General features: G+C 40.8%; 1 protein-coding gene across 1 annotated transcript; it reads left to right on the top strand.

The window, feature by feature from the left end:
• Window positions 1–1,143: 1,143 nt before the first annotated feature.
• prlrb (prolactin receptor b) lies at window positions 1,144–23,954 on the top strand. The gene is given in 10 exon segments (XM_070446945.1): window positions 1,144–1,345; window positions 3,221–3,316; window positions 8,118–8,250; window positions 8,699–8,868; window positions 10,228–10,307; window positions 10,310–10,405; window positions 10,636–10,777; window positions 22,658–22,754; window positions 22,858–22,927; window positions 23,106–23,954. Coding segments are annotated over 9 exon segments (1,671 nt in total). The 5' UTR covers window positions 1,144–1,345; window positions 3,221–3,255; the 3' UTR covers window positions 23,928–23,954.
• The last annotated feature ends 277 nt before the right edge of the window (window positions 23,955–24,231 follow it).

The following is a 24,231-nucleotide window of genomic DNA, read 5'->3' on the forward strand; positions in this document are numbered from 1 at the left end:
GAAACTGCTCGGCATCGACCGTAAGGCGCTACAGATGGTAGTGTGTACAGCCCAGTACATCACTGGGGCCAAGCTTCCTGCCATCCAGGCCCCCAAAAATTGTCAGACGCCATTCACCCAAGTCATMGACTGTTCTCTCTGCTACCGCACGTCAAGCGGTACCGGAGCACCAAGTCTAGGTCCAAAAGGCTCCTTAACAGCTTCTACCCCCAAGCCATAAGACTGCTGAACAATTAATCAAATGGCCACCTGGACTACTTACATTGATCCCCCCTCCCCCCTTGTTTTTACACTGCTTTATTATCTATGCATAGTCACGTTACCCCTACCTACATGTACAAATTACCTCGACTAACCTGTACCCCCTGTATATAGCCTCGTTATTGTTATTTTATTGTGTTACTTTTTATTTAATTTATTTAGTAAATATTTTCCTAATTATTTGTCTTGAACTGCATTGTTGGTTAAGGGTTGTAAGTAAGCGTTTCACTGTAAGGTCTACATCTGTTGTATTCGGCCCATTTGACAAATAATATTTTATTTTATTTGACCTCCATTAAATATTCTCTATTATATTGACAAGATAATAGAGTGACCGCTCTAATAGAAATATATGTTCTCAAAGATGCAAACCAGGCGGGAAGAGGCGAGATCAGTTGCGACCATTCTAGCTAATGAGGGTAGATACGCGTGTGATAAACGAGCCATAGAGATAGATAGAGGATTCATATTTTAATCTGTGCCATTATAGCGTCTGCTAGAGCATGGTTAGCGCCATTGAGGCTATCTCCATTTTAAAGTAGTTTATTTTTCTTCTTCTTCTTCATTGGCTGATTGCTCCCAACTAATATGAATTCCAAACTAGTTGACTACTTCAAAATGTTGGAAGCCCTCAATGGCAATGTCCGTGCTAAAATATATAAGTAGATATCCAGATTGAAAGTATTTTTTTTCAAAGTTGGCAAAATGCCACGTGCGTCCACTTATATCCGTGCATTCATAACAACCTCACCATTACGAAACTTCTATTCAATCAAGTAAGCTCCATGTAGCAAATTTGCAATAACATTTTTTGTTGACCAAATTCGACACTCTCCTCATTGACCTCCATATTTATTTCGTGGGTTGATTTCCTTGGGCAGATTTGGGGTGGAGCAAAACCTCTTCCTCTCTGACTATACAGGTAGCGATGTGAATTGTTCCAACGCAGCAGAGGCTTCGACAACTGTAGGCTACAAAATAAGATGTGATATTTGTTGAGATAAGAAATATTCATGCAATTCAAGAACCCACCTCTTGTGTCAGCACTTTAACCACGAGTCCAGTGGATTCGTGCTTTACCTAGGTGAGTACTATACGTTTTTCATTGCAACTCATTTGACGTTTTTACTCAAATGTACATGTTTTTTCAAATACAACATTATGTAAGTTAAAACATATTGCGTGTATTACATACTTCATGTAAATTACATTTTATTGACTTACCTTTATAGACTAAAGTAATGTGATATGACGATTTGGGTTATGTTGGCTACAGTAGATAGTCCAGGAACAGTCTTTGGGCTGGTGAACAATGGCAATGTGAACTTGGCCTGAAATAGCCCTGTAAATAACTAGTATGCCAAACTCACGATATTACTAATAAACATTTACACTTGGATACGTCATTTTATTTATGTTAAGATAACATGCATTTAAAAAACAATGTCTAAATGTTTATTAATATCAAATGTTTTCTCACAACCATATTTTATATTGAACAACACCAAAAGCAAATTCAGTAACTTTCTAATGTGTTCATACACCAGCTCTCCACAACCCACCTAAGCGTTGCCCTGAGAAACTACCATCACATAACCTTGTAAATTATCTGGGTTAGTCATACCTGTATTACCTGTATTTATTTTTATTTTGAATGACCCACAGTGTCATAGCCAATGTTTGTGGTCACGGGTGCAGCAATAACATTCTTAGGCACATCTCTTTTCTATCAACTGTTTTGGGTTGTTAGTCTTTCGTCTTTCAGTTGTTTATATCAGGGCAGAGACTCAGAAATATTAACTTACCAACAGGGTAACACAGGGTAAAAGTACTAAACACTAAATATGTTTCAGTAAGTAAATTAAGCTGTTATTAATCATAAGTGTCAGAAGTGTGTTTTGAAATTAGGCCAAATGATCCCAAATTGTACAATAATAGCCTCCCCCCTCATTCTAAATGCTCATCTTATCCCTTCTTGATCGTGATTAGTGATCTCTTTAAACTCCTCTTTCATTTGACTTTGCACTCTCTTGCACTAGTAGCGAAATTCCTTAGATCACATAAAGGAGAAATATAGCCCTGAAGAATATGGTTGCAAAGTTTGTGTCCAACTTATCATTTCACATACTACCACAAATTTTACTCCAGTGCATCGCTAATATTTCATGCAGAGAAACATAGTATGTGTGTATGCATTGTGAGAGGGTTTACTAAATAAATGTGTAGGATTTAGAAAGCTATACCAGCTATACTACTTTCAACACCCCTTTCCGGGTCAGTGCAGTGTGTCGGACATGACCCTGTATCTTCCTTCTGAGAACAATCACTTAGTCAAGGGCCCTAGTGACAGGACCCTACCTCTCACAGTGCTTTAAACTGAACACCGTCTCAAAGTCCATTACCAGATGTCTCATCTTTGATCCCACTCTCTTGTGTTTACTTGTAAAATGTCAAGACTGGGGGATTTCTTAACTTTGTGGTTAATGGCATTTCATTGATGTTGCTGTTAATGAGTTAGATGTATAATTAATTTGATGTCTAATCATTATGTATTTTCTCATCTGTTACATTTAATTTGGGGGCCAATGGTGTATTTAAAAGGAGATATTTATTATTTATTTATGGATTTGCTAAGTTCGCCGTATTGTACATTGCTCTCCGTTACTCTGTTTTTTTGTATGGTCATTGGCATGATACATGATCCCAATTTTAGCTTCAAGATGCTGGTAATATGAAAAACCGAAAAAATAGACTGTGCTGATTTATCGGCACATTGAACCATATCGTGGGGCATAGTTTAAAAACTCTTTGGATAGTGCTAAAACAATGACGTCATATCTGAATTCTGCCATCTTTATGCACGTTTGCCATTGTTTACCCTTTATATGTTTTTTTATCAAGTAAAAACAAGACTTTTGTAGCTTTAACTTAAGCCATGTGATGTCACATCCCTTTCCAGGGCCCACCATCACTGTCTGTGAGGTTAGGGGCAAGATGTGGGGAGAAGTTGGAGGGGTGTTGTTGTTGCTACTTTCTGAAGTCTTGGACTGCATTGGTAAGTTATAATAAAGGCATGGATGTAACTGTTGCTGCATCGCAAACAAACAACATATTAGTCTTGGGAATTCCATTTTTTTTTATTGGGATCATATTGTATTAATCTAAGTTGGCATTGTATACTGAGTGTACAAAACATTAGGAACATCTTCCTACTGTTTAGTTGCACCCCCTTTTGAACTCAGACCAGCCTCAATTTGTTGGGACATGGACTCTACAAGGTGTCAAAAGCGTTCCACAGGGATGCTGGCCCATGTTGACTCCATTGCTTCCCCACGGTTGTGTCAAGTTGGCTGGTAGTGGATCTCTACTCCGAATAGCTTGCTCCATCTCATCCCACAGATGCTCAATTGGATTGAGATCTGGTGACTGGGCAGGTCACTGCAGGAAGCTGAATTCACTGTCATGTTCGTGGAACCATTACTAGACAATCATAGCCTTGTGGCATGGGCCATTATCGTGCTGAAATGAATTTACAGATGGATACACTGCTGCCATGAGGATGCATGTACTCCTGTGGTTTTCTCCATACTCTAGTCCTCCCATCAGAGTGAAATTGCAGAAACCAGGCAATGTGTTTCCAATTCTCCAGTGACCCATGTTTTCGTTCCTTTGCCTACTGCAACCACAGTTTCTTGTTTTTTGCTGAAAGATGTGGTACTCTGTAAGGTTATTGGCAGCCATACCCCATTTGTGTCAAGCTACGATGAGTTGTGCATTCTTTTATGGGTCTTTGGGCACCAATGTTATACTGGACTGTCAATTGACCAACCGTAGCCTGTCTGTTGCTCTTCACAATTTGTGTCAGCCTCCTTTGTCCTCTTTCATCAATGACCCGTTTTCGACTACTGGCCTGCCGTTAGCTGGATGTTAGCTGGATGTTCTTCTTTTTTTGATACACTAGGGAAACTGTTGAGCTTGGAAAAACCCAGCAGCATTGCAGTTCTTGACACACTCAAACCGGTGCGCCTGGCTCCTAATACCATAACCCATTCAAAGGCATTTAAATCTTTTGTCTTGCCCATTCACCCTCTGAATGGCACATATACACAATCCATGTCTCAATTGTCAAAACATTGTCTTAAAAATCATTATTTAACCTGTCTCCTCCCCTTCATCAACACTGATTGAAGTGGATTTTTTACATCAATAAGGGATCATAGCTTTCACCTGGATTTACCTGGTCAGTCTATATCATGGAAAGAGCAGGTGTTCCTAATGTTTTGTACACTCACTGTATATGGTGTGTCTATATACTACCGTTCAAATGTTTGGGGTCACTTAGAAATGTCCTTGTTTTTGTAAGAAAAGCTAAAAAAAAAAGTCCATTTAAAATAAAAATTGATCAAATTGATCAGAAATACAGTGTAGACATTGTTAATGTTGTAAATGACTTTTATAGCTGGAAACGGCTGTTTTTTTTAATGGAATATCTACATAGGCGTACAGAGGCCAATTATCAGCAACCATCACTCCTGTGTTCCAATGGCACGTTGTGTTAGCTAATCCAAGTTTATAATTTTAAAAGGCTAATTGATCATTAGAAAACCCTTTTGCAATTATGTTAGCACAGCTGAAAACTGTTGTCCTGATTTTAAAGAAGCAATAAAACTGGCCTTTTTAGAACATTGCAAACTGGCTCTAACCAGAATAGAAAGGAGTGGGAGGTCCCGGTGCACAACTGAGCAAGAGGACAAGTACATTAGTGTCTAGTTTGAGAGACAGACGCCTCAAGTCAACTGGCAGCTTCATTAAATAGTACCCGCAAAACACCAATCTCAACGTCAACATTGAAGAGGCGACTCCATGATGCTGGGCTTCTAGGCATCGTTCCTCTGTCCAGTGTGTGTTCCTTTGCCCATCTTAATCTTTTATTTTTATTGGCCAGTCTGAGATATGGCTTTTTCTTTGCAACTCTGACTAGAAGGCCAGCATCCCGGATTCGCCTCTCAACTGTTGACGTTGAGACTGGTGTTTGCCCATCCTTGCTCTACTGCATCTCCCATTCCTCTCAAGCTTCAGGCGACTCTTCAATTTACTGTATGTTTGGTGTCCAGCTGTATCATTCGAACAAACCAATTAGCCAGCTAGCTAGCTAGAGCGCAGAGCATTGGAATTCCATAACTACTTGAATGGCCATGAGTCATTCTGACGTTGATATTTCAATTGTGTAAATATTCCATCATAAATAATGCATGCATTATGTTAACAATGGTCATAAGAAACCTCAGGACACCAAATGTAAATTGGAATCAGACAGAAAAAAGACTGGAAATACTAAAATAAGATGAGTGTATTTTCTGACTGTAAGATAGTTGCCTGCCCAGCTGGCCCGTCCAAAATACACCTAAACTATATTGGAACTTATTTCACACAAATAATAATAGATGTGGCCTAAAGACAAGATTAAATTGACAATAGTCTGATGGGTGACAATATTATTAATTGTCAAATGGAGAATGAAGAGACTGATGCCCAGCGTGCGTTGACAAAGAAGGGAATGGAGCATCCCAAATAGCACTTGTTCCATATCATCCTACAGAGGTCCATGCAGGCCAGATGTTTTGATTGCTATACCCTATCAGAAAGAGCAGATTCCAAGGTTTCTAATGAACCTATTTTTGCCAAACAAATTGCTTACATGGTCTCTGTTTCAAAATATTACTTTTTCCTGGAATAACTGTGTCTCCATGCATGTTCCTCATGTAAGTAGGCTACTGTCGACAATCAGCAATAGTCATTTTGGAAAAATATCCTTTAATATTCTTCTGTTATTCCATTATACACTTACTGTAAAAGATGTGTGTTGACTGTGGTAGGGCAGGGCCTGTGATGTCTGCTAAACTAACAAGTTGATTTCATTATTGATATGGCCTTGGCTACTAAGCACAGGTAAATAAAACTCAAAACATGCTATTCTGTTATTTTGAAATAAATTGTCTTGTAGGCCTATGCTTTTTATTACCTTCCTAAATTAAAATTGATGTCTTTCTTTGATTGTGTATATTAACACTAGAAAGACAGAGGGCATCCTAATGACTCAAGACAAATGTAAATGTTTAATTACTCTACCAATTTTAAAGAGTAATACAGTAAATAAGTCTATATAAACAGTGTCATTGTTAGAATCTTAATATCACAAACAGAACCAGATTTAGGAGGGCATGTCATTTTTTGAATGATTTCCCCGTTACCCCTCTCGACAGTTGAGCCTGCTCTGTAGTGATGGGCATTCCGAGTCTTTGAGCCGGCTCATTTGGCTCCCAAATCGCTCTTTGTTCAAAATGTGTAAAGCCCAAAAGGCTACCATTATGTCAGATGGTGAAATGCGTGTTCAAATACATTTTTACCTGGCCAAATTATTAGATGGCCTTTTTTTTACCCACTGAAAAAAATCAGTGTGGAGCAGATTGAGGCTTTCTCCCCACTGCTCTAAAGATGATTCCCCATCTTTAGATCAGGGCTCTCCAACCCTATTCCTGGAGAGCTACCCTCCTGTAGGTTTTCACTCCCACTCTATTCCTGGAGAGCTACCCTCCTGTAGGTTTTCACTCCAAGTAATAATAAACAATGTAAACAATATTGTGCCCGAGTGGTGCAGTGGGCTAAGAGCACTGCATCTCAGTGCGTCACTGCAGTCCCTGGTTCGAATCCAGGTTCCAGCACATCCGGCCGTGGTTGGGAGTCCCATAGGGTGGCGCACAATTGGTCCGGCATCGTCTGGGTTTGGCCGGGGTAGGCTGTCATTGTAAATAAGAATTTGTTCTTAACTGACTTGCCTAGTTGTTAAATAAAAAAAACATTACAATTAGTGGGTTGGTGTGTGTGTGTGTGTAGGCATGATAGGCAGATATACTCTGAGTATACCAAACATTAGGAACACCTTCCTAATATTGAGTTTCACCCCGTTTGCCCTCAGAACAGCCTCAGTTTGTCAGGGCATGGACTCTACAAGGTGTCAAAAGCATTCCACAGGAATGCTGGTCCATGTTTCCAATGCTTTCCACAGTTGTCTGGATGTCCTTTGGGTGGTGGACCATTCTTGATACACACGGGAAACTGTTGAGCGTGAAACTCAGCAGTGTTGCAGTTCTTGCACCTACTACCATACCTTGTTCAAAGGCACAAATCTTTTGTTTTGCCCATTCACCCTCTGAATGGCTCACATACACAATCCATGTCTCAATTGTCTCAAGGCTTAAAAATCCTTCTTTAACCTATCTCCTCCCCTTCATCTACACTGATTGAAGTGGTTTTAACCAGTGACATCAATAAGGACTCATTGCTTTCAACTGGTCAGTCTGTGTCATGGAAAGAGCCGGTGTTCTTAATGTTTTGTACACTCAGTGTATATGTAAACAGGGCTAAAAAGTGACTCGTAGCAGGAATATATAAATACTTATGGTAATATATTAATGGCAACATTAAATGTGAACAGGAGTAATAATCACTAGTAACAGGATAAATAGATTGAAGCTAATGGTAATTGCAATCAATAATCAATTAACAGTATTGTAGTGGTAGTTATACATCTAATAATTTTTTTTTTTAGCAGTAGTTTTTAACCATTTACCAGTCTTATGGCTAGGGGGATAGAAGCTGTTTATAAGTCTGTTGGTCTGAGCCTTGATACACCGGTACCGCCTGCCGGACAGGAGCACGGGAGAATGGTCCATGTCTCGGGTGGCTGGAGTCTTTGTACATTTTTCGGGAATATAAATATAGATGTTCCACAACATGTTATGTGCAGGTAGATTGTCATGCGCTAATGTCCAGCTGTGGCATGTGTGTGCACCCAGGTATCTCTCACCCAGGGAAACCTGTGCTCATCAACTGTAGATCCCCTGAGAAGGAGACCTTTACATGCCGGTGGGACCCTGGTTTTGATGGAGGACTACCCACAACCCACCACCTCTATTACCAGAAAGAAGAGTTCGTAGCACTCATTTTAATAATTTATATTTTTGTGTCCACTGTTGATTTGTAGGTCTAGAGTCACGACCACTCTTATTATGATTATATGGTGGTAGTTCTAGTTACCCAGCTTCAACATTATTGATATGTGTACTGAAGCTGTCCTGTGTCAGCACTGAACACCGTTGAAATCCACTGACTGTAGAAAAGTACTAGCTCAGTCTCCATACTTATCACGTGCAAGATCAGTCAACTGAGTACACAACTTTGTTGGTGAGTTACCTCTGACTTATCAATTTCACCAGAGCAGCCAATCAGCCCTGCATTGCAAAACAGCCTTGAGTGTTCACGTGTTGTATTGATCTACATTGATGTAATGCAAGTTTACTGTGATGCCCGCACCAGCACACATCACCAGCATTCACCCCTATGAATGTCAGAAAAGGTCTTGTTTGTCTTTGTGCAGCTCCGATGGAATGTATGAGTGTCCAGATTACCAAGCTGCAGGGAGCAACTCGTGCTTCTTCAACAAGAGCCACACCTCTATATGGGTCAACTACAACATCACAGTGGTGGCCATCAACTCTCTGGGCAGCACTGTCTCTGACCCGCTGGAGGTGGATGTTATGTATATTGGTAAACTGCTCTACTGGTGTTAGAAATAATCAACCGTTCATTCATGTATTAATATTCGTTTTTTAATTAGTTGACACTTTAGGTAGCAGAGCTTGCAGCGCACAAACCTACAGTAGAATATTCATCATTCACCATATGTCAATTTACTGTAAAGAAGTATCCCTGAGATCAACTTGGGAGAATAGAAAAATACTCACTGACTGGTTTGGACACAGGAACCACCTGAACTTACTGGACTAGAATGAGGATGAACTGGTTTGGGTCCTGTGCACAACTTAGATCATGTTTCATATCTTGTAGTATGTGATTACATGCTCTCGACCCGACTGTGTAGACTCTGGCTTACTTGTTGTTTGTTTTGGCATTGGATAAATGCAAAGAAAACAAATTTCGTTATTGATGTGATACTTTATTGACATGTGGCTGGATCTACTCCATTATGACCAAAAAACAAACAAATCATTGAAAAACAGGAAAACAAAATATTACTATGTTTAGATTTTACATTTATAAAACCTGATTTGATTTGCATATGTTTGAGCGAACATCCATTCTTATGTCTATATAGAGCAGGGATGGGCAAAACATCTGAACTCATCACGAGGGGCTGCAGGGACTTGCGGGTTTGTGTACACACATCCATACCCACATACTGTATGCAGTCAGAGCCGGCCCTAGCCTTTTGGAAATTGACAGCGGAGGGAACGTTTTAGAGTTCATTTCCTGTAATGCTACACATTTTGCCATGGGGCGTAGAGAACATTTTTCAGTTTTGAAGGAAGTTCGCGGCAATTCTACATATTTTGCCATGGGGCAGAGAGACGATTTCGTAATTTGATAACTCATACAATTCTACTCATATTGCCATGGGGCAGAGAGGAAAATGTGCGGTTTTACAACTAATTTCCTGCAATTCTACATATTTTGCCATAGGGTGACGAGAAATGTTTGCAGTTTTTTATATGATATCTGAGTGATAGTGATAAACAAAATCAATGGGGGGCCCCCCGGTTGGTAATTCGACCATGGTTACTACAAGTTTAGATAGCTGGCTAGACTAATTTACAAATCTAAAACATTTTAGCTGACATGGGTTAATTGAGCGACTGTCAGTGAATGACATAACAAGAGAAAAGCTGCTGATGCACAACCACATTTCGAAATTGCACCTTGTGTATTCTACTATTCCAATTGTCAACAGTAAGTTGAGACCCCGACTGAGGTCTCCACAATCTGCCAGTCTACAAAAGGTGGGGTGGGCCTTCAGTTGCCCATCCCTGATATAGAACTTACTGAATATGGATCAAGCCTATTGGAGCCCTACAGAAATGAATTGTGTTCTATCTGTGCTTCATGCAGTCCAGCCCAATGCCCCAGAGAATGTGACAGTGTCTGTGGTGGAGACTGAGGAGAGTCCACACCTCCTGGTGAAATGGAATGGTGTCGGCCTCACGAGGCCGACACACGCTCTGGCTGGATCACTCTTACCTACCAACTACGGGTGAAACGACAGAATAAGAAGGAGAGCGAGTGGGAGGTGTGTGTGTGGATGGGTTACTCTATAGAGTAGACAGACAAGGCAAAAAGAGATAAATTTGATAAATTCCCTGTTTTTTTATTTTACTCTCATTGTAGTTTACTCCGTGAGGGTCAAGTTAGAAGTGTAAACTTATTTATTAACTGTTTAGTTTCCATTTAGTTGATGTTATATATAAACAGTTGGTCAGGTCCAGGCTCTTCTTAGTTTCCTTATATTTGTCTTTATAGGAGTATGCCTCAGGGAAGCAGACCCAGTTGATCATCTACAGTCTGCATCCAGGAGAGGTCTACATGGTCCAGCTTCGCTGTAAACTAGACCATAGCCTCTGGAGCGAGTGGAGCACCACTACACACACAGAGGTCCCTGACTGTAAGATTTTTTATGATTATTTTATTTCCCTCAATAAGTTGCAGAGCTCAATGGTTCTATGCTATCTTGGTCCTTACTGTACCACTTTGTGGCATCCAAGGTGGTTGATGTACAGATGGGATCAAGGTTAAGTGTCCACCAGTAAGAGAATTTCAGATAAGCAGAAAGTGCATAGTGAACATACTTGGACATACAATACTTACTGTTGATATACAGCAGGGTTGTGCTCAATTCAGAATTTTGGAACTGACTCTTATTCAACTCATGAGTTGAAATTGGGAGAGGCTATACGAACACGTCTGCAGGGTAGGGGAGTAACGGATCACATTTGAACTGTAACTAACCCGTTACGTTACCAGCAAAAAATTGTATTCAGATTGCAGATACTTTTGAAAAACRACATGATTACTTCTAGGATTACTTTAAAATTCAGAAAGGATGTTTGCAAAAATAATATGTGACACCTTTCTATAAGTCAGAGACCACTGATGACACACCAAATTTGTTTGATGGATTGCGAGAAAAGAGCAGGAATAGGCTAACGTCCAAGCTATGTCTTCCAATGGTGTAGCAGTCGTGTAGCATATAGGAGACACGGATAGCATTTATTAATATCTAGGCTACATAGGGCATTGGTGTGAATAACACTACTGCTCTCATTTGTCAATTTGATCTTTACGGAGACTGATTGCTGTGGATGGCTGTTCACAAATGTACATATATGTGTATTTTAACCCAATAATGGTTGAATTGAAGAAGTTTAAACTGCCTATCAATCATTGTTTTTGTGACCAGGGGTGTATTCATTACGGAAACCGTTTACCGTTTAAGCAAAACAAGAGTTTCTATTGGAAAAATTCAGGTAGGTCCCTCCCCGTTCCGTTTGCTTCCGTTTAAGAAAGGTTTTGCAACAGCTGCAGTGGTAGTGCGGATCCCATCCAGCCTATCAAATAAAAGTTTGCGTTCCTCCCTTCTAAACTGCCCCGTGGTATTGTGCTCCATACTGTCATAAACAAGTTTAATTTAAGAACACCACAAGTGGGGCTTTTATTGCTCAATCTAATTCGTGCTGATTCAAAAATAAAATGTCCATAGGCCTAACAGACACATGCTCAAACTGGTGCACTTTTGATAGACTTAAACAGCTGCAAATTATCGAGATATCAAAGTGTCACCAACAAAAAGGTAAACAATAGGCCTATAGCAAATGCAGCATATGGCATACATTTTTCACATGCAAATGGCACTTTTCGGTAGTGCTCAAAGCATGCCATTTTTAGAGCAGCATTCCTTTTTCAACTCGAATCAATGAGCCAAATCAGTCCTCGATGACAACAAAATCATTAACAGAGTAGGCTAATTAGTCCTTAGTTTTGGGGTTATGCTCAGGTAAAACAATTTGGTTTATCTGTATTTCCAAGTCCTATTCTTGAAGATCAAGGGGTATTAAATTAATTGGAATGACTGGAAATCTGACAGACTTTGGTTTTTAATGTAAAGATATAATTTAATCATATTATTATCTGTAGTAGAAAGCAATGGGTTAGAAGAAGCCTACATAACCAACCCATAAAGAAAAATACAACATCAATTTATGGTCAGCTATGTAAAATTTGACATTAATTTATCCTACAATAGATGTCGTTCAATTGCTAATATACATTTGTTGTCTTCTTCTAAGGCCTCTTAAGCAGGTAGGTTGATGTTATTGGGATGAGTCTTGTCTTTGAGGCAGAACTGAGCGATCTCCATTAGATGGGCCAGCTGCAAAGTCAAAATTGTCTATATTGTAAAAACAAAACTGAAATTTGCTTTGTGGTCTCAATTTAAAGTTAGGGTTAGGCATTAAGGTTAGCAGTGTGGTTAGGGTTAGGTTTAAAATCAGATTTTATGACTGGCTGTGCCAAATAATAAACAACATGGGACCACGCAGCCATCATACCGCTCAGTTCTGTCTCCTAGAGATGAACGTACTTTGGTGTGAAAAGTGCAAATCAATCCCAGAACAACAGCAAAGGACCTTGTGAAGATGCTGGAGGAAACAGCATTTATATCCACAGTAAAACAAGTCCTATATCGACATAACCTGAAAGGCCGCTCAGCAAGGAAGAAGCCACTGCCCAAAACCGCCATAAAAAAGCCAGACTACGGTTTGCAACTGCACATGGGGACAAAGATCGTACTTTTTAGAGAAATGTCCTCTGGTCTGATGAAACAAAAATATAACTGTTTAGCCATAATGACCATCATTATGTTTGGAGGAAAAAGGGGGAGGCTTGCATGTCGAAGAACACCCTCCCAACCGTGAAGCACGGGGGTGGCAGCACCATGTTGTGGGGGTGTTTTGCTGCAGGAGGGGACTGGTGCACTTCACAAAATAGATGGCATCATGAGAGAGGGAAATTATGTGAATATATTGAAGCAACATCTCAAGACATCAGTCAGGAAGTTAAAGCATGGTCGCAAATGGGTCTTCCAAATGGATAATGACCCCAAGCATACTTCCAAAGTTGTGGCAAAATGGCTAAAAGACAACAGTCAAGGTATTGGAGTGGACATCAGAAAGCCATGACCTCAATCCTATAGAACATTTGTGGGCAGAACTGAAAAAGCGTGTGTCAGCAAGGAGGCCTACAAACCTGACTCAGTTACATCAGCTCTGTCAGGAGGAATGGGCCAAAATTCACCCAACTTATTGTGGGAAGCTTGTGGAAGGCTACCCAAAACGTTTGACCCACGTTAAACAATTTAAATGCAATGCTACCAACTACTAATTGAGTTTATGTGAACTTCTGACCCACTGGGAATGTGATGAAAGAAATAATAGCTGAAATAAATCATAATCTCTACTATTATTCTGACATTTCACATTCTTAAAATAAAGTGGTGATCCTAACTGACTTAAGACAGAGAATATTTACTAGGATTAAATGTCAGAAATCGTGAAACTGAGTTTAAATGTATTTGGCTAAGGTATATGTAAACTTCCGACTTCAACTGTACTACAAAGCATAGCGCCATCATTTTCAGTACAGGGCTACAACTGCACAATGAACTGGAATACCTTTTAAACAGTGAAACACAATATAATATAATGATGTACCATACACCTATACAATTGCAGGGCATATAAATGACGCACTGGGGGAAATTATCCAATACAAATACAGGGTTAAATGTCTGAAATGTTATGACAACCACAACAGAGCTAGACAGCTCACAGTAGCTAGCTCGCAGTAGAAACTACTAGTTAGCGTAACCATAAATTTGACATTATCGTCGCAGAGTGCATCTTCAGACATAAACACCTTTTTAATTTATTTAAGTTATTTAACTAGGCAAGTCAGTTAAGAACAAATTCTTATTACAATGACGGCCTACCAAAAAAGGCCTCCTGTGGGACGGGGGCTGGGATTAAAAATATAGGACAAAACACACATCATGACAAGTGAGACACCACAACACTACATAAAGAGAGCCCTAAGACGACAACATAACATGGCAGCAACACATGACAACCCAGCATGGTAGCAACAACACATGACAATATGGTAGAAACACAACATGGTAGCAGCACAAAACATGGTACAAACATTGGGCACAGACAACAGCACAAAGGCAAGAAGGTAGACACTACAATACATCACATGAAGAAGCCACAACTGTCAGTGAGTGTCCATGATTGAGTCTTTGAATGAAGAGATTGAGATAAAACTGTCCAGTTTGAGTGTTTAAAAAAAAAAAGCTCGTTTCAGTCGCTAGCTGCAGCGAACTGAAATGAGGAGCGACCCAGGGATGTGTGTGCTTTGGGGAACTTTTAACAGAACGGGTGTTGTATGTGGAGGATGAGGGCTGCAGTAGGTATTTCAGATAGGGGGGAGTGAGGCCTAAGAGGGTTTTATAAATAAGCATCAACCAGTGGGTCTTGCGACGGGTATACAGAGATGACCAGTTTACAGAGGAGTATAGAGTGCAGAGATGTGTCCTATAAGGAGCATTGGTGGCAAATCTGATGGCCGAATGGTAAAGAACATCTAGCCACTCGAGAGCACCCTTACCTGCCGATCTATAAATTACGTCTTCGTAATCTAGCATGGGTAGTATGGTCATCTGAATCAGGGTTAGTTCGGCAGCTGGGGTGAAAGAGGAGCAATTACGATAGAAGAAACCAAGTCTAGATTTAACCTTAGCCTGCAGCTTTTATTTTTGTTGTACTTTTTACCCCTTTTTCTCCCCAATTTCGTGATATCCAATTGGTAGGTAGTCTTTTCCCATCGCTGCAACTCTCGTACGGACTCTGGAGAGGTGAAGTTCAGGAGCCATGCGTCCTCCGAAACATGACCCTGCAAAGCCGTACTGCTTCTTGACACACTGCTCGCTTAACCCGGAAGCCAGCCTCCCCAATGTGTTGGAAGAAAACACAACTGGCGACCGAAGTCAGCGTGCATGCACCCGGCCCGCCACGAGCACGACGGGACAAGGACATCCCGGCCAGCCAAACCCTCTAAACCGGACGACGCTGGGCCAATTGTGCGCCGCCTCATGGGTCTCTTATGTTCGTGGCCGGCTGCGACACAGCCTGGGATCGAACCCGGGTCTGTAGTGATGCCTCTAGCACTGCGATGCAGTGCCTTAGACCGCTGCACTACACGGGAGGCCCATAGACAGTGTACCATCTAGCCATACTCCCAAGTACTTGTATGAGGTGACTACCTCAAGCTCTAAAACCCTCAGAGGCAGTAATCACACTGGTGGGGAGAGGGGCATTCTTCTTACCAAACCACATGACCTTTGTTTTGGAGGTGTTCAGAACAAGGTTAAGGGCAGAGAAAGCTTGTTGGACACTAAGAAAGCTTTGTTGTAGAGTGTTTAACACAAAATCCAGGGAGGGCCAGCTGAGTATAAGACTGTATCATCTGCATATAAATGGATGAGAGCGCTTCCTACTGCCTGTACTATGTTGTTGATGCAAATTGAGCAGTGCGTAGGGTCCTATGATCGAGACTTGGGGTACCCCCCTGGAGACTTTGATAGGGTAGTTAGCAAACCAGGCCAAAGACCTCTCAGAGACACCAATACTCCTTAGCCGGCCCAAAAGAATGAAATGGTTTACTGTATCAAAAACTTTGGCCAAGTCAATAAAAATATCAGCACAACATTGCTTAGAATCAAGGGTAATGGTGACATCGTTTAGGACCTTTAAGGTTGCAGTGACACATCCATAACCTGAGCAGAAACCAGATTGCATACCAGAGAGAATACTATAGACATAAAAAAAGCCAGTCAGTTGATTATTGACAAGTTTTTCCAACACTTTTGATAAACAGGGCAAAATAGAAATTGGCCTATAACAGTTAGGATCAGCATGATCTCTCCCTTTTAAATAGAGGACGCACCATGGCTGCCTTCCAAGCAATGGGAACTTCCCCAGAGAGGAGAGACAGGTTAAAAAGGTCAGATACAGGCTTGGCGATATTAGGGGCTGCAATCTTAAAGAAGAAACGATCCAAACCATCTGACCCAGATTGTTTTTTGGGGTAAAGTTTAAGGAGGTCCTTTAGCACCTCAGACTCAGTGACTGCCTGCAGGGAGAAACTTTGTAGTGGGGAAGGGGAGAGAGGAGCATTAGAGCTCGTTGCATTAGAAGGGGTGGGAGATGAGGAAATGTTGGACGGGCAATGAGGCATGGCTGAGTCAAATAGGAATCCTGACTTAATGAAGTGGTGATTAAAGACCTCAGCCATGTGCTCCTTGTCAGTAACAACCACATCAACATTAAGGGACATGGGCAGCTGTGAGAAGGAGGGTTTATTCTCCATGTCTTTAACTGTTTTCCAGAATTTCTTGGGGTTAGACCCACAGAGAGAACTGCTCCTTAAAGTAACTAACTTTGGCCTTCCGGATAACCTGCGTGCACTTATTTCTCATTTGCCTGAACGAGAGCCAGTCAGCCTGAGTGGGCCTCCCGAGTGGTGCAGTGGTCTAAGGCACTGCAATGCTAGCTTTACCACTAGAGATTCTGGGTTCAAGTCGCAGCCAGCTGCGACCGGGAGACCCATGGGGCGGCACACAAATGGCCCAGCGTCGTCCAGGTTAGGGGAGGGTTTGGCCGGCAGGGATGTCCTTTTCCCATCGCGCACTAGCGACTCCTGTGGCGGGCCGGGAGCAGTGCACGCTGACACGGTCGCCAGGTGTACGGTGTTTCCTACGACACATTGGTGCGGCTGGCTTCCGGGTTAAGTGGGCATTGTGTCAAGAAGCAGTGCGGCTTGGTTGGGTTGTTTTGATAAATCCCCAACGTGAAAAAACTATTGGAACTACTTCCGTGTTTAACCACTAGGTTTTAAGTCAGTCGTCCTGAAATATATAAATATGTACTTGCGTATCAATAAGGACGCACACTGTCCTTGGCTAACACATTGAAAACTAACTGGTGGGAAAACGCAAGGATGGCTGGAACTTTCTCTCACTTGACTTCTCTCGAGCTGATCTTCTTCTCTGAGCTTGATCGCCCAGCATGCTCTGCTCCACTTCACCGGTGAGTTACAGCTCGTATATGATGAACTAACATTACTAATATGATTAAATACAAATAGTTCACAGCCTTTCGTACAGTAACTGTAAAAGATTACATTTAGAAAGTAACGTAAATGTAATCCGTTACAGCTGGCCTGCACGCCTGGTGCACAAATTGTATGTTGCGCAGCTGAGAGTCAAGTGGAGACTAATGGATTTGGTTCAGTCAGTTGTCATGACGTGGCCCTCTTTGGGTATAGCGAGTACCATCCCCCTCTCTCACCACCTCTCTCTTCCCCCTGCACCCAGGTTCTGTTATCTCAGGTTGCAAATTCCTATAGGAGACTCTCCTCATGGCCAGGCAGTATACAGAGAGAGAGTTTCACAGTAGAACAAAGGAACTTATTCTACATCACAGAACTTGAGAACTGAACAATATCCATGTTTTGGAGAATGTGTAACCGGTCGGTGGAGAATCCAGCTACGACCGGTCCATTTTGTTTCATGTTGTGACCTCATTGAAAGACAATACAGCCACATTACCATAACTCTGTTTATACAAGAGTCTCCGTTATGAGATTTTCATCTAATTATAGTATAAAATGAATGAGTAAAGATGAAACTATTTGTGAAATTATGTAATGTCATTTTGAACCATTAATGTGAGAGAATTGTATTCCCTTCAAAGTTTAACTAAGTCATTGGCCCGCCCCCGTGAGCACAGACATGATCTGGCTCATGGGACACCCCTTTTCTACTGTTCCGAATAAAACCCCCACCTGGAGAAATCCTCTTTAGACCATGCGTACCCCGATCACAGGTTTGAGTAAAGACCACAAAAACCTCAGTATAAGCTAAGGGTGTAATGGTTGTTGAAATCCTAACCAAACCACGTGGAGCATTGGCTACACGGGTGGAAATGGTTCAACTCTGAGACTCTCGATACCGACAGAATAAGAGCAAATCTTCGATACTAATTACTAGTCTGCAGCTAGGAATTATGTCGAGCTGGAATGCGAAGACCAACAACCGCCGAAACATCTATTCTATAAGAACATTTCTGAATGGGACTCTGAAGTATCCATTCTAATCACGAGAGACTTCATGGGAGCAGAGAGAGACGGGTGGATGAACTTTCCAACAGAAAGAGCGACGATTCCAACAGAGATCACGACGACACACTGAGCGTCAATATATATTGATTGCAATTATTCCCGAATGAGTGAGCGTTCATGTGCAAAGGATTAGCATTTCAATCAATATAATTATCAACTGTGTAGTGACTCTTGTAATTCCCGCCCTTCTCAGTCCACACCCACTTCCCTTTGTCCACCAAGCCGCCATATCGGCTTAGCCCACTAGGGAACCTCCCCTATCATTTCATTGTAACCATATCTACTGTTTGTTTATGCATTTCTGTGATTATTTAGGTAGTTAGTAAATAAATGATTAAGACAATTGGTGTATGGATGATTCATAGTAAAGGCTGGGTTCGTGCAGATAACCAACAATTTACGACGTTTGTAATGAGACTAACGTGAGGTAAAGAATAATTCATTAATTAGAAGACTAATTGATCAGATATTGAAATATCTGAAGAGTTTTATATTAGGAAAATTATAACTTTGTAATCTGAAGATTTTCCTTGGTGCCCTGACTTCCTAGTTAATTACATTTACATGATTAGTTTAATCACATAATAATTACAGAGAATTGATTTGATAAAATAAGTCTTCAATTTAATGATGCCAAAGACACGACACAGTCGTCCTGATGAGCCCCTCCCAGCAAGATATACTGAACAGAAATCTAAACGCAACATGCAACAATTTCAAGATTTTACTGAGTTACAGTTCATTATAAGGAAATCAGTCAATTTAAATAAATAAATTAGGCCCTATGAATTTCTTATGACTTGGCAGGGTCGCGGACATGGGTGGGCCTGGGATGGCATAGGTCCACCCACTGGGGAGGCAGGCCCAGCCAATCAGAATGAGTTTTTCCCCACTTAAGGGCTTTATTACAGACAGAAATAGTCTTCAGTTTCATCAGCTGTCCCGATGGCTGGTCTCAGACGATCCCGCATGTGTAGAAGCCAGATGCGGAGGTCCTGGGCTGGCGTGTTTACAAGTGGGCTGCGGTTTTTAGTCCGGTTGGACGTACTGCCAAATTCTCTAAAACGACATTGGCGGTGGCTTATGGAAGCAACAGCTCTGGTGGACATTCCTGCAGTCAGCATGCCAATTGCACGCTTCCTCAAAACTTGAGACATCTGTGGCATTGTGTTGTGACAAAACTGCACATTTTAGAGTGGCCTTTTATTGTCCCCCAGCACAAGGTGCACCTGTGTAATGATCATGCTGTATAATCAGCTTCTTGGTATAGTACAAGAGAAATAAGAGTTTTGTGCATATGGTACACTTCTGGGATCCTTTATTTCTGCTTATGAAACATGGGACCAACACTTTACATGTTGCGTTCATATTTTTGTTCAGTATAGTTTATTCTGGCTAGCCGGCAACAACAGCAGCAGCATTGCGCTAGTTAAAACCTGTAAAAGAAAGTGGTTAATTTCGATGGGTGAGGTATAAATAAATTGTAGTATTGGTCACCATCTGGATGTCCCCTTGACATGCCAATTAGTTAACATAAGGACAAGCAGTTGCGAATGACCAGTGCAAGGGTGTTGCTAGCCTGTTTGCTTCGGGTGACAGAATAGGCTAGTACTTGCCGACGTGAGTTGCTTCCCACTGGGAAGCTGTATCACATGTCGGCGGTGTTAAAGTGGCAATTTTTTTCCATCTCATTTGATTTCATTTTAAGAAGGATAACAGTCTTCACAAGAAATAACTTGTAGTACTGGTATTGAGTACTAGTAACAGTCTGGATGTCACCGTTTATATAGTTTACTGCTCAATGGGGAGAGTATGCACTGCAAGCCGGTAACACAAGTGTCCTTCGCTCCCGCAGTAAGGAGGGAAGTAGCTGGATAGTGTAGCCAATATCAGGCCAGGGTGACAGCTAAAGCATATGTATTGTAGCGATATTCACCGTAAATGTAGAACTATGGCATTAACCTCTGAATTTTTGCAAATAAAAAAAATAACAATTACTCCTGATAAAGATGGAATGATTCTGAACAAGCTCGCAAGTCCCAACTTCGGCAGACAAGTTTTTAATTATCCCTGAAGTTTCGAGCCAAATCTTTAAACTAGCTAGCTGGGAAGGGCTCATCAGGACGACTGACTGAAYTAAATTCGTTCGACTCTTGTTGCGCGACATACGTCATCAATTAGAGCACCAGGTGTGTACGTAAAGCCTCTCTCATTCAATTCTAATTTAATTGGCCACAAAATGTTATTTTAGTTTGAGTGACAGGATGTAAAATGTAATTCAGTGCAATTCATAAAACATGAGAGTTTCATTGAATCTGACGCGTCACACTTCCAGATCCCAAAGAATATATATTTTTTCTCTGGAAACAATGTTCACATACTCTTTTAACCTTAGTACTTAGAGTAGCCAATTATATTTMCACAAACCATTTTTTTTGTTTGGCTTCTTTTTGAAGGCTTTATGATCAACTTGATGGTTAAACTAATGCATTCTGGGAAGATTTAGGTGATTAATTAAATATAATATTTGTATACAGGTTTTGTTATTCTTAATCATTAAATGTAATAGTTTGTCCTGAAAATCAAATGTTTCAACAATATTTTAGATGCATATACAGTACCAGTCAAACATTTGGACACACCTAGTCATTCAAGGGTTTTTCTTTATTTTTTACTATTTTCTACATTTTAGAATAATAGTGAAGACATCAAAACTATGAAATGACACATATGGAGTCATGTAGTAACCAAAAAAGTGTTAAACAAATCAAAATATATTTTATATTCTTCAAAATAGCCACCCTTTCCCTTGATGACAGCTTTGCACACTCTTGGCATTCTCCCAACCAGCTTCACCTGGAATCCTTTTCCAACAGTCTTGAAGGAGTTCCCACATGTGCTGAGCACTTGTTGGCTGGTTTTCCTTCACTCTGCGGTCCAACTCATCCCAAACCATCTCAATTGGGTTGAGGTCGGGTGATTGTGGAGACCAGGTCATCTGATGCAGCATTCACTCTCCTTCTTGGTTAAATAGCCCTTACACAGCCTGGAGGTATGTTGGGTCATTGTCCTGTTGAAAAACAAATGATAGTCCCATTAAGCACAAACCAGATGGGATGTCGTATCGCTGCCGAATGCTGTGGTAGCCATGCTGCTGTGGTAGCCACTTAAGGCACATTTAAGTGTGCCTTAAATTCTAAATAAATCACTGACAGTGTCACTAGAAAAGCACCCCCACACCTCCTCCTCCATGCTTCATGGTGGAAACCATACATGCAGAGATCATCTGTTCACCTATTCTGCGTCTCACAAAGACACGGCGGTTGGAACCAGAAATCTTACATTTGGACTCATCAGACCAAAGGACAGATTTTCAGCGGCCTAATGCCCATTGTTCGTGTTTCTTGGCCCAAGCAAGTCTCTTCTTCTTATTGGTGTCCTTTAGTAGTGGTTTCTTTGCAGCAATTCGACCATGAAGGCCTGATTTCATGCAGTCTCCTCTGAACAGTTGATGTTGAGATGTGTCTGTTACTTGAACTCTGTGAAGTATTTATTATGGCTGCAATTTCTGAGGCTGGTAAGTCTAATGAACTTATCCTCTGCAGCAAGGGTAACCCTGGGTCTTCCTTTCCTATGGTGGTTCTCATGAGAACCAGTTTCATCAGCGCATTAAGAAGGAAAGAAATTCCACAAATTAACTTTTATCAAGGCACACATGTTAATTGACATTCATTCCAGGTGACTACCTCATGAAGCTGGTTGAGAGAATACCAAGAGGTCGGCTACTTGATTTCAAAATCTAAACCAAGTAAACAGGCTATGTTTAACACTTTTTTGGTTACTACATGATTCCATATGTATTATTTCATAGTTTTGATGTCTTCACTATTATTCTACAATGTAGAAAATAGTCAAAATAAAGAAAAACCACTGAATGAGTAGGTGTGTCCAAACTTTTGACTGGTATTGTATATAATGACATGTTTGATGTTTTATGTACAAGATGTATATTTGTGTAGATTGCACCTTATATAGAATAGGCATTTTAATTTCACTGAATTAAATTATATTTCCTTTAATTAAAATTTGAATTGCAATTCTGTATCCTGTTTACTACTTAAATTCAAACTCAATGATTGAATTGGAATTCATGAGGCATTCTCAATTACATCTGAATTGAACGCAACCCTGATATACAGTATGCATTTGAAATTCAGTCTGAAGCGGTTCTCTCCCATGTGTTTTGTAGACATTCTGAAGGAGCGATCGATCTGGATTGTGGTCACCGTCTTCTCTGCTTTTATAATCCTGCTTGTTACCTTCACCCTGGCCATGAAGAGAAAATAGTATATATTTTCCTTAAACAGAATATTTTAAACGTTTCATTTTCAAACGATCCATAATATATTCAAATTGTGAGTACAATTAACTCTTTTTTTTTTGTCCCAGTGTGAAGCATTGTCTTCTGCCTCCTGTTCCTGGTCCAAAGATATCAGGACTAGATACACAACTCCTCAAGGTAAAGTGCAATATACTTGTCTATCTTATACTAAATTCTTCTTTTGCTCTTCTCCCAACCACCAGACATCACAGCCACTAAACACACAAATTATTCAGAGCATGAATTTAAACATGCAGGTCTACATGTTAATATTTCCCTCTTCCAGTATTGTTCATCTTATGCAACTCTCTTCCAGAGTGGGCGGTCCGAGGACATTTTAAGCTCTCTGATCAACCAGAGCTTTCCTCCCACCATATCCACTAAGGACCAGCAGGTGGACTATCTGCTGGTGTTTGATAGTGAACAGGTGACACCAGATCTTCAGAATGGACGAACAAGGACAAAGAACTCCATAGATCATGGTTGCTATAACCACAGCCTTTTGATGAAGGCTAATAATGAAGTAAAAGTTGGAAGCAGAGAGATGGTGGAACAGGGTTATTCTGAGGGGCTTGAATCTACTTTTAGGAAGACCAAGAGCCTGTCCACTGACGTTACATCTCACCCATGTCCTCAGAAGAAGCCATTCAACAATGTTACTGAAACGCCAAAGCAAGCGCCTGTTTCCAGCAAGTATCGATCCTTAAGCCATCATAAAGATCTCTGGGACAGCTTAGCCAGACATCTAGACTACAGGGAAACAGTGGTCAAGAGCCAATCAAACTGTGATGACAAACATAATTTGTCATCACAGAATATTGTGACTCCCTCGAAGGCCATTGGTTGTGTGGAGGTTCAGAGGTGGACAAAGAGCATAGGCCTACAGGTGCAGGTACCTGAGATGGATAAGAAGCAGGAGGACTATAGCAAAGTGAGTGTGGTGGAGAATGATAATATAGTGCTGCTCAAGAGAGAAACGGTACCCCTCAATTGCACTTCCTGTAAGGTAAGAGGCAATCATTCAGAGAAATGTCTCCAACAGAAGCCATGTAAACCTAATATGACAGTGCCTGCAAAAGAGGGAGTGCATATAGGATCTAATGGTTATGTGGAGCCTGTCATATCACACACTTTGTAATTGTCTGAAATTACATTGCTTTTTTTTTTTTTTTTTTTAAATACTCGGGATTGTGGCATTTTCACTGACAAGGGAATTGACTATGTTCCTCAGGATATTGTTTTTGTATGTACTGTATACAGTGACTGGATAAATATGGTATTTTCTGATTAATGTATTTGAGATAAACTCACCACAGGTTACACGCAAACTCACTTAACCAAAACTATCCATATTCAAGAGTTAAGACATTTGATGAATACATTTTTTCATTGTACATTTACATTACATTTAAGTCATTTAGCAGACGCTCTTATCCAGAGCG

The sequence above is a fragment of the Salvelinus sp. IW2-2015 genome, linkage group LG15 (assembly GCF_002910315.2).
Source record: "Salvelinus sp. IW2-2015 linkage group LG15, ASM291031v2, whole genome shotgun sequence".
Classification (NCBI taxonomy): domain Eukaryota; kingdom Metazoa; phylum Chordata; class Actinopteri; order Salmoniformes; family Salmonidae; genus Salvelinus; species Salvelinus sp. IW2-2015.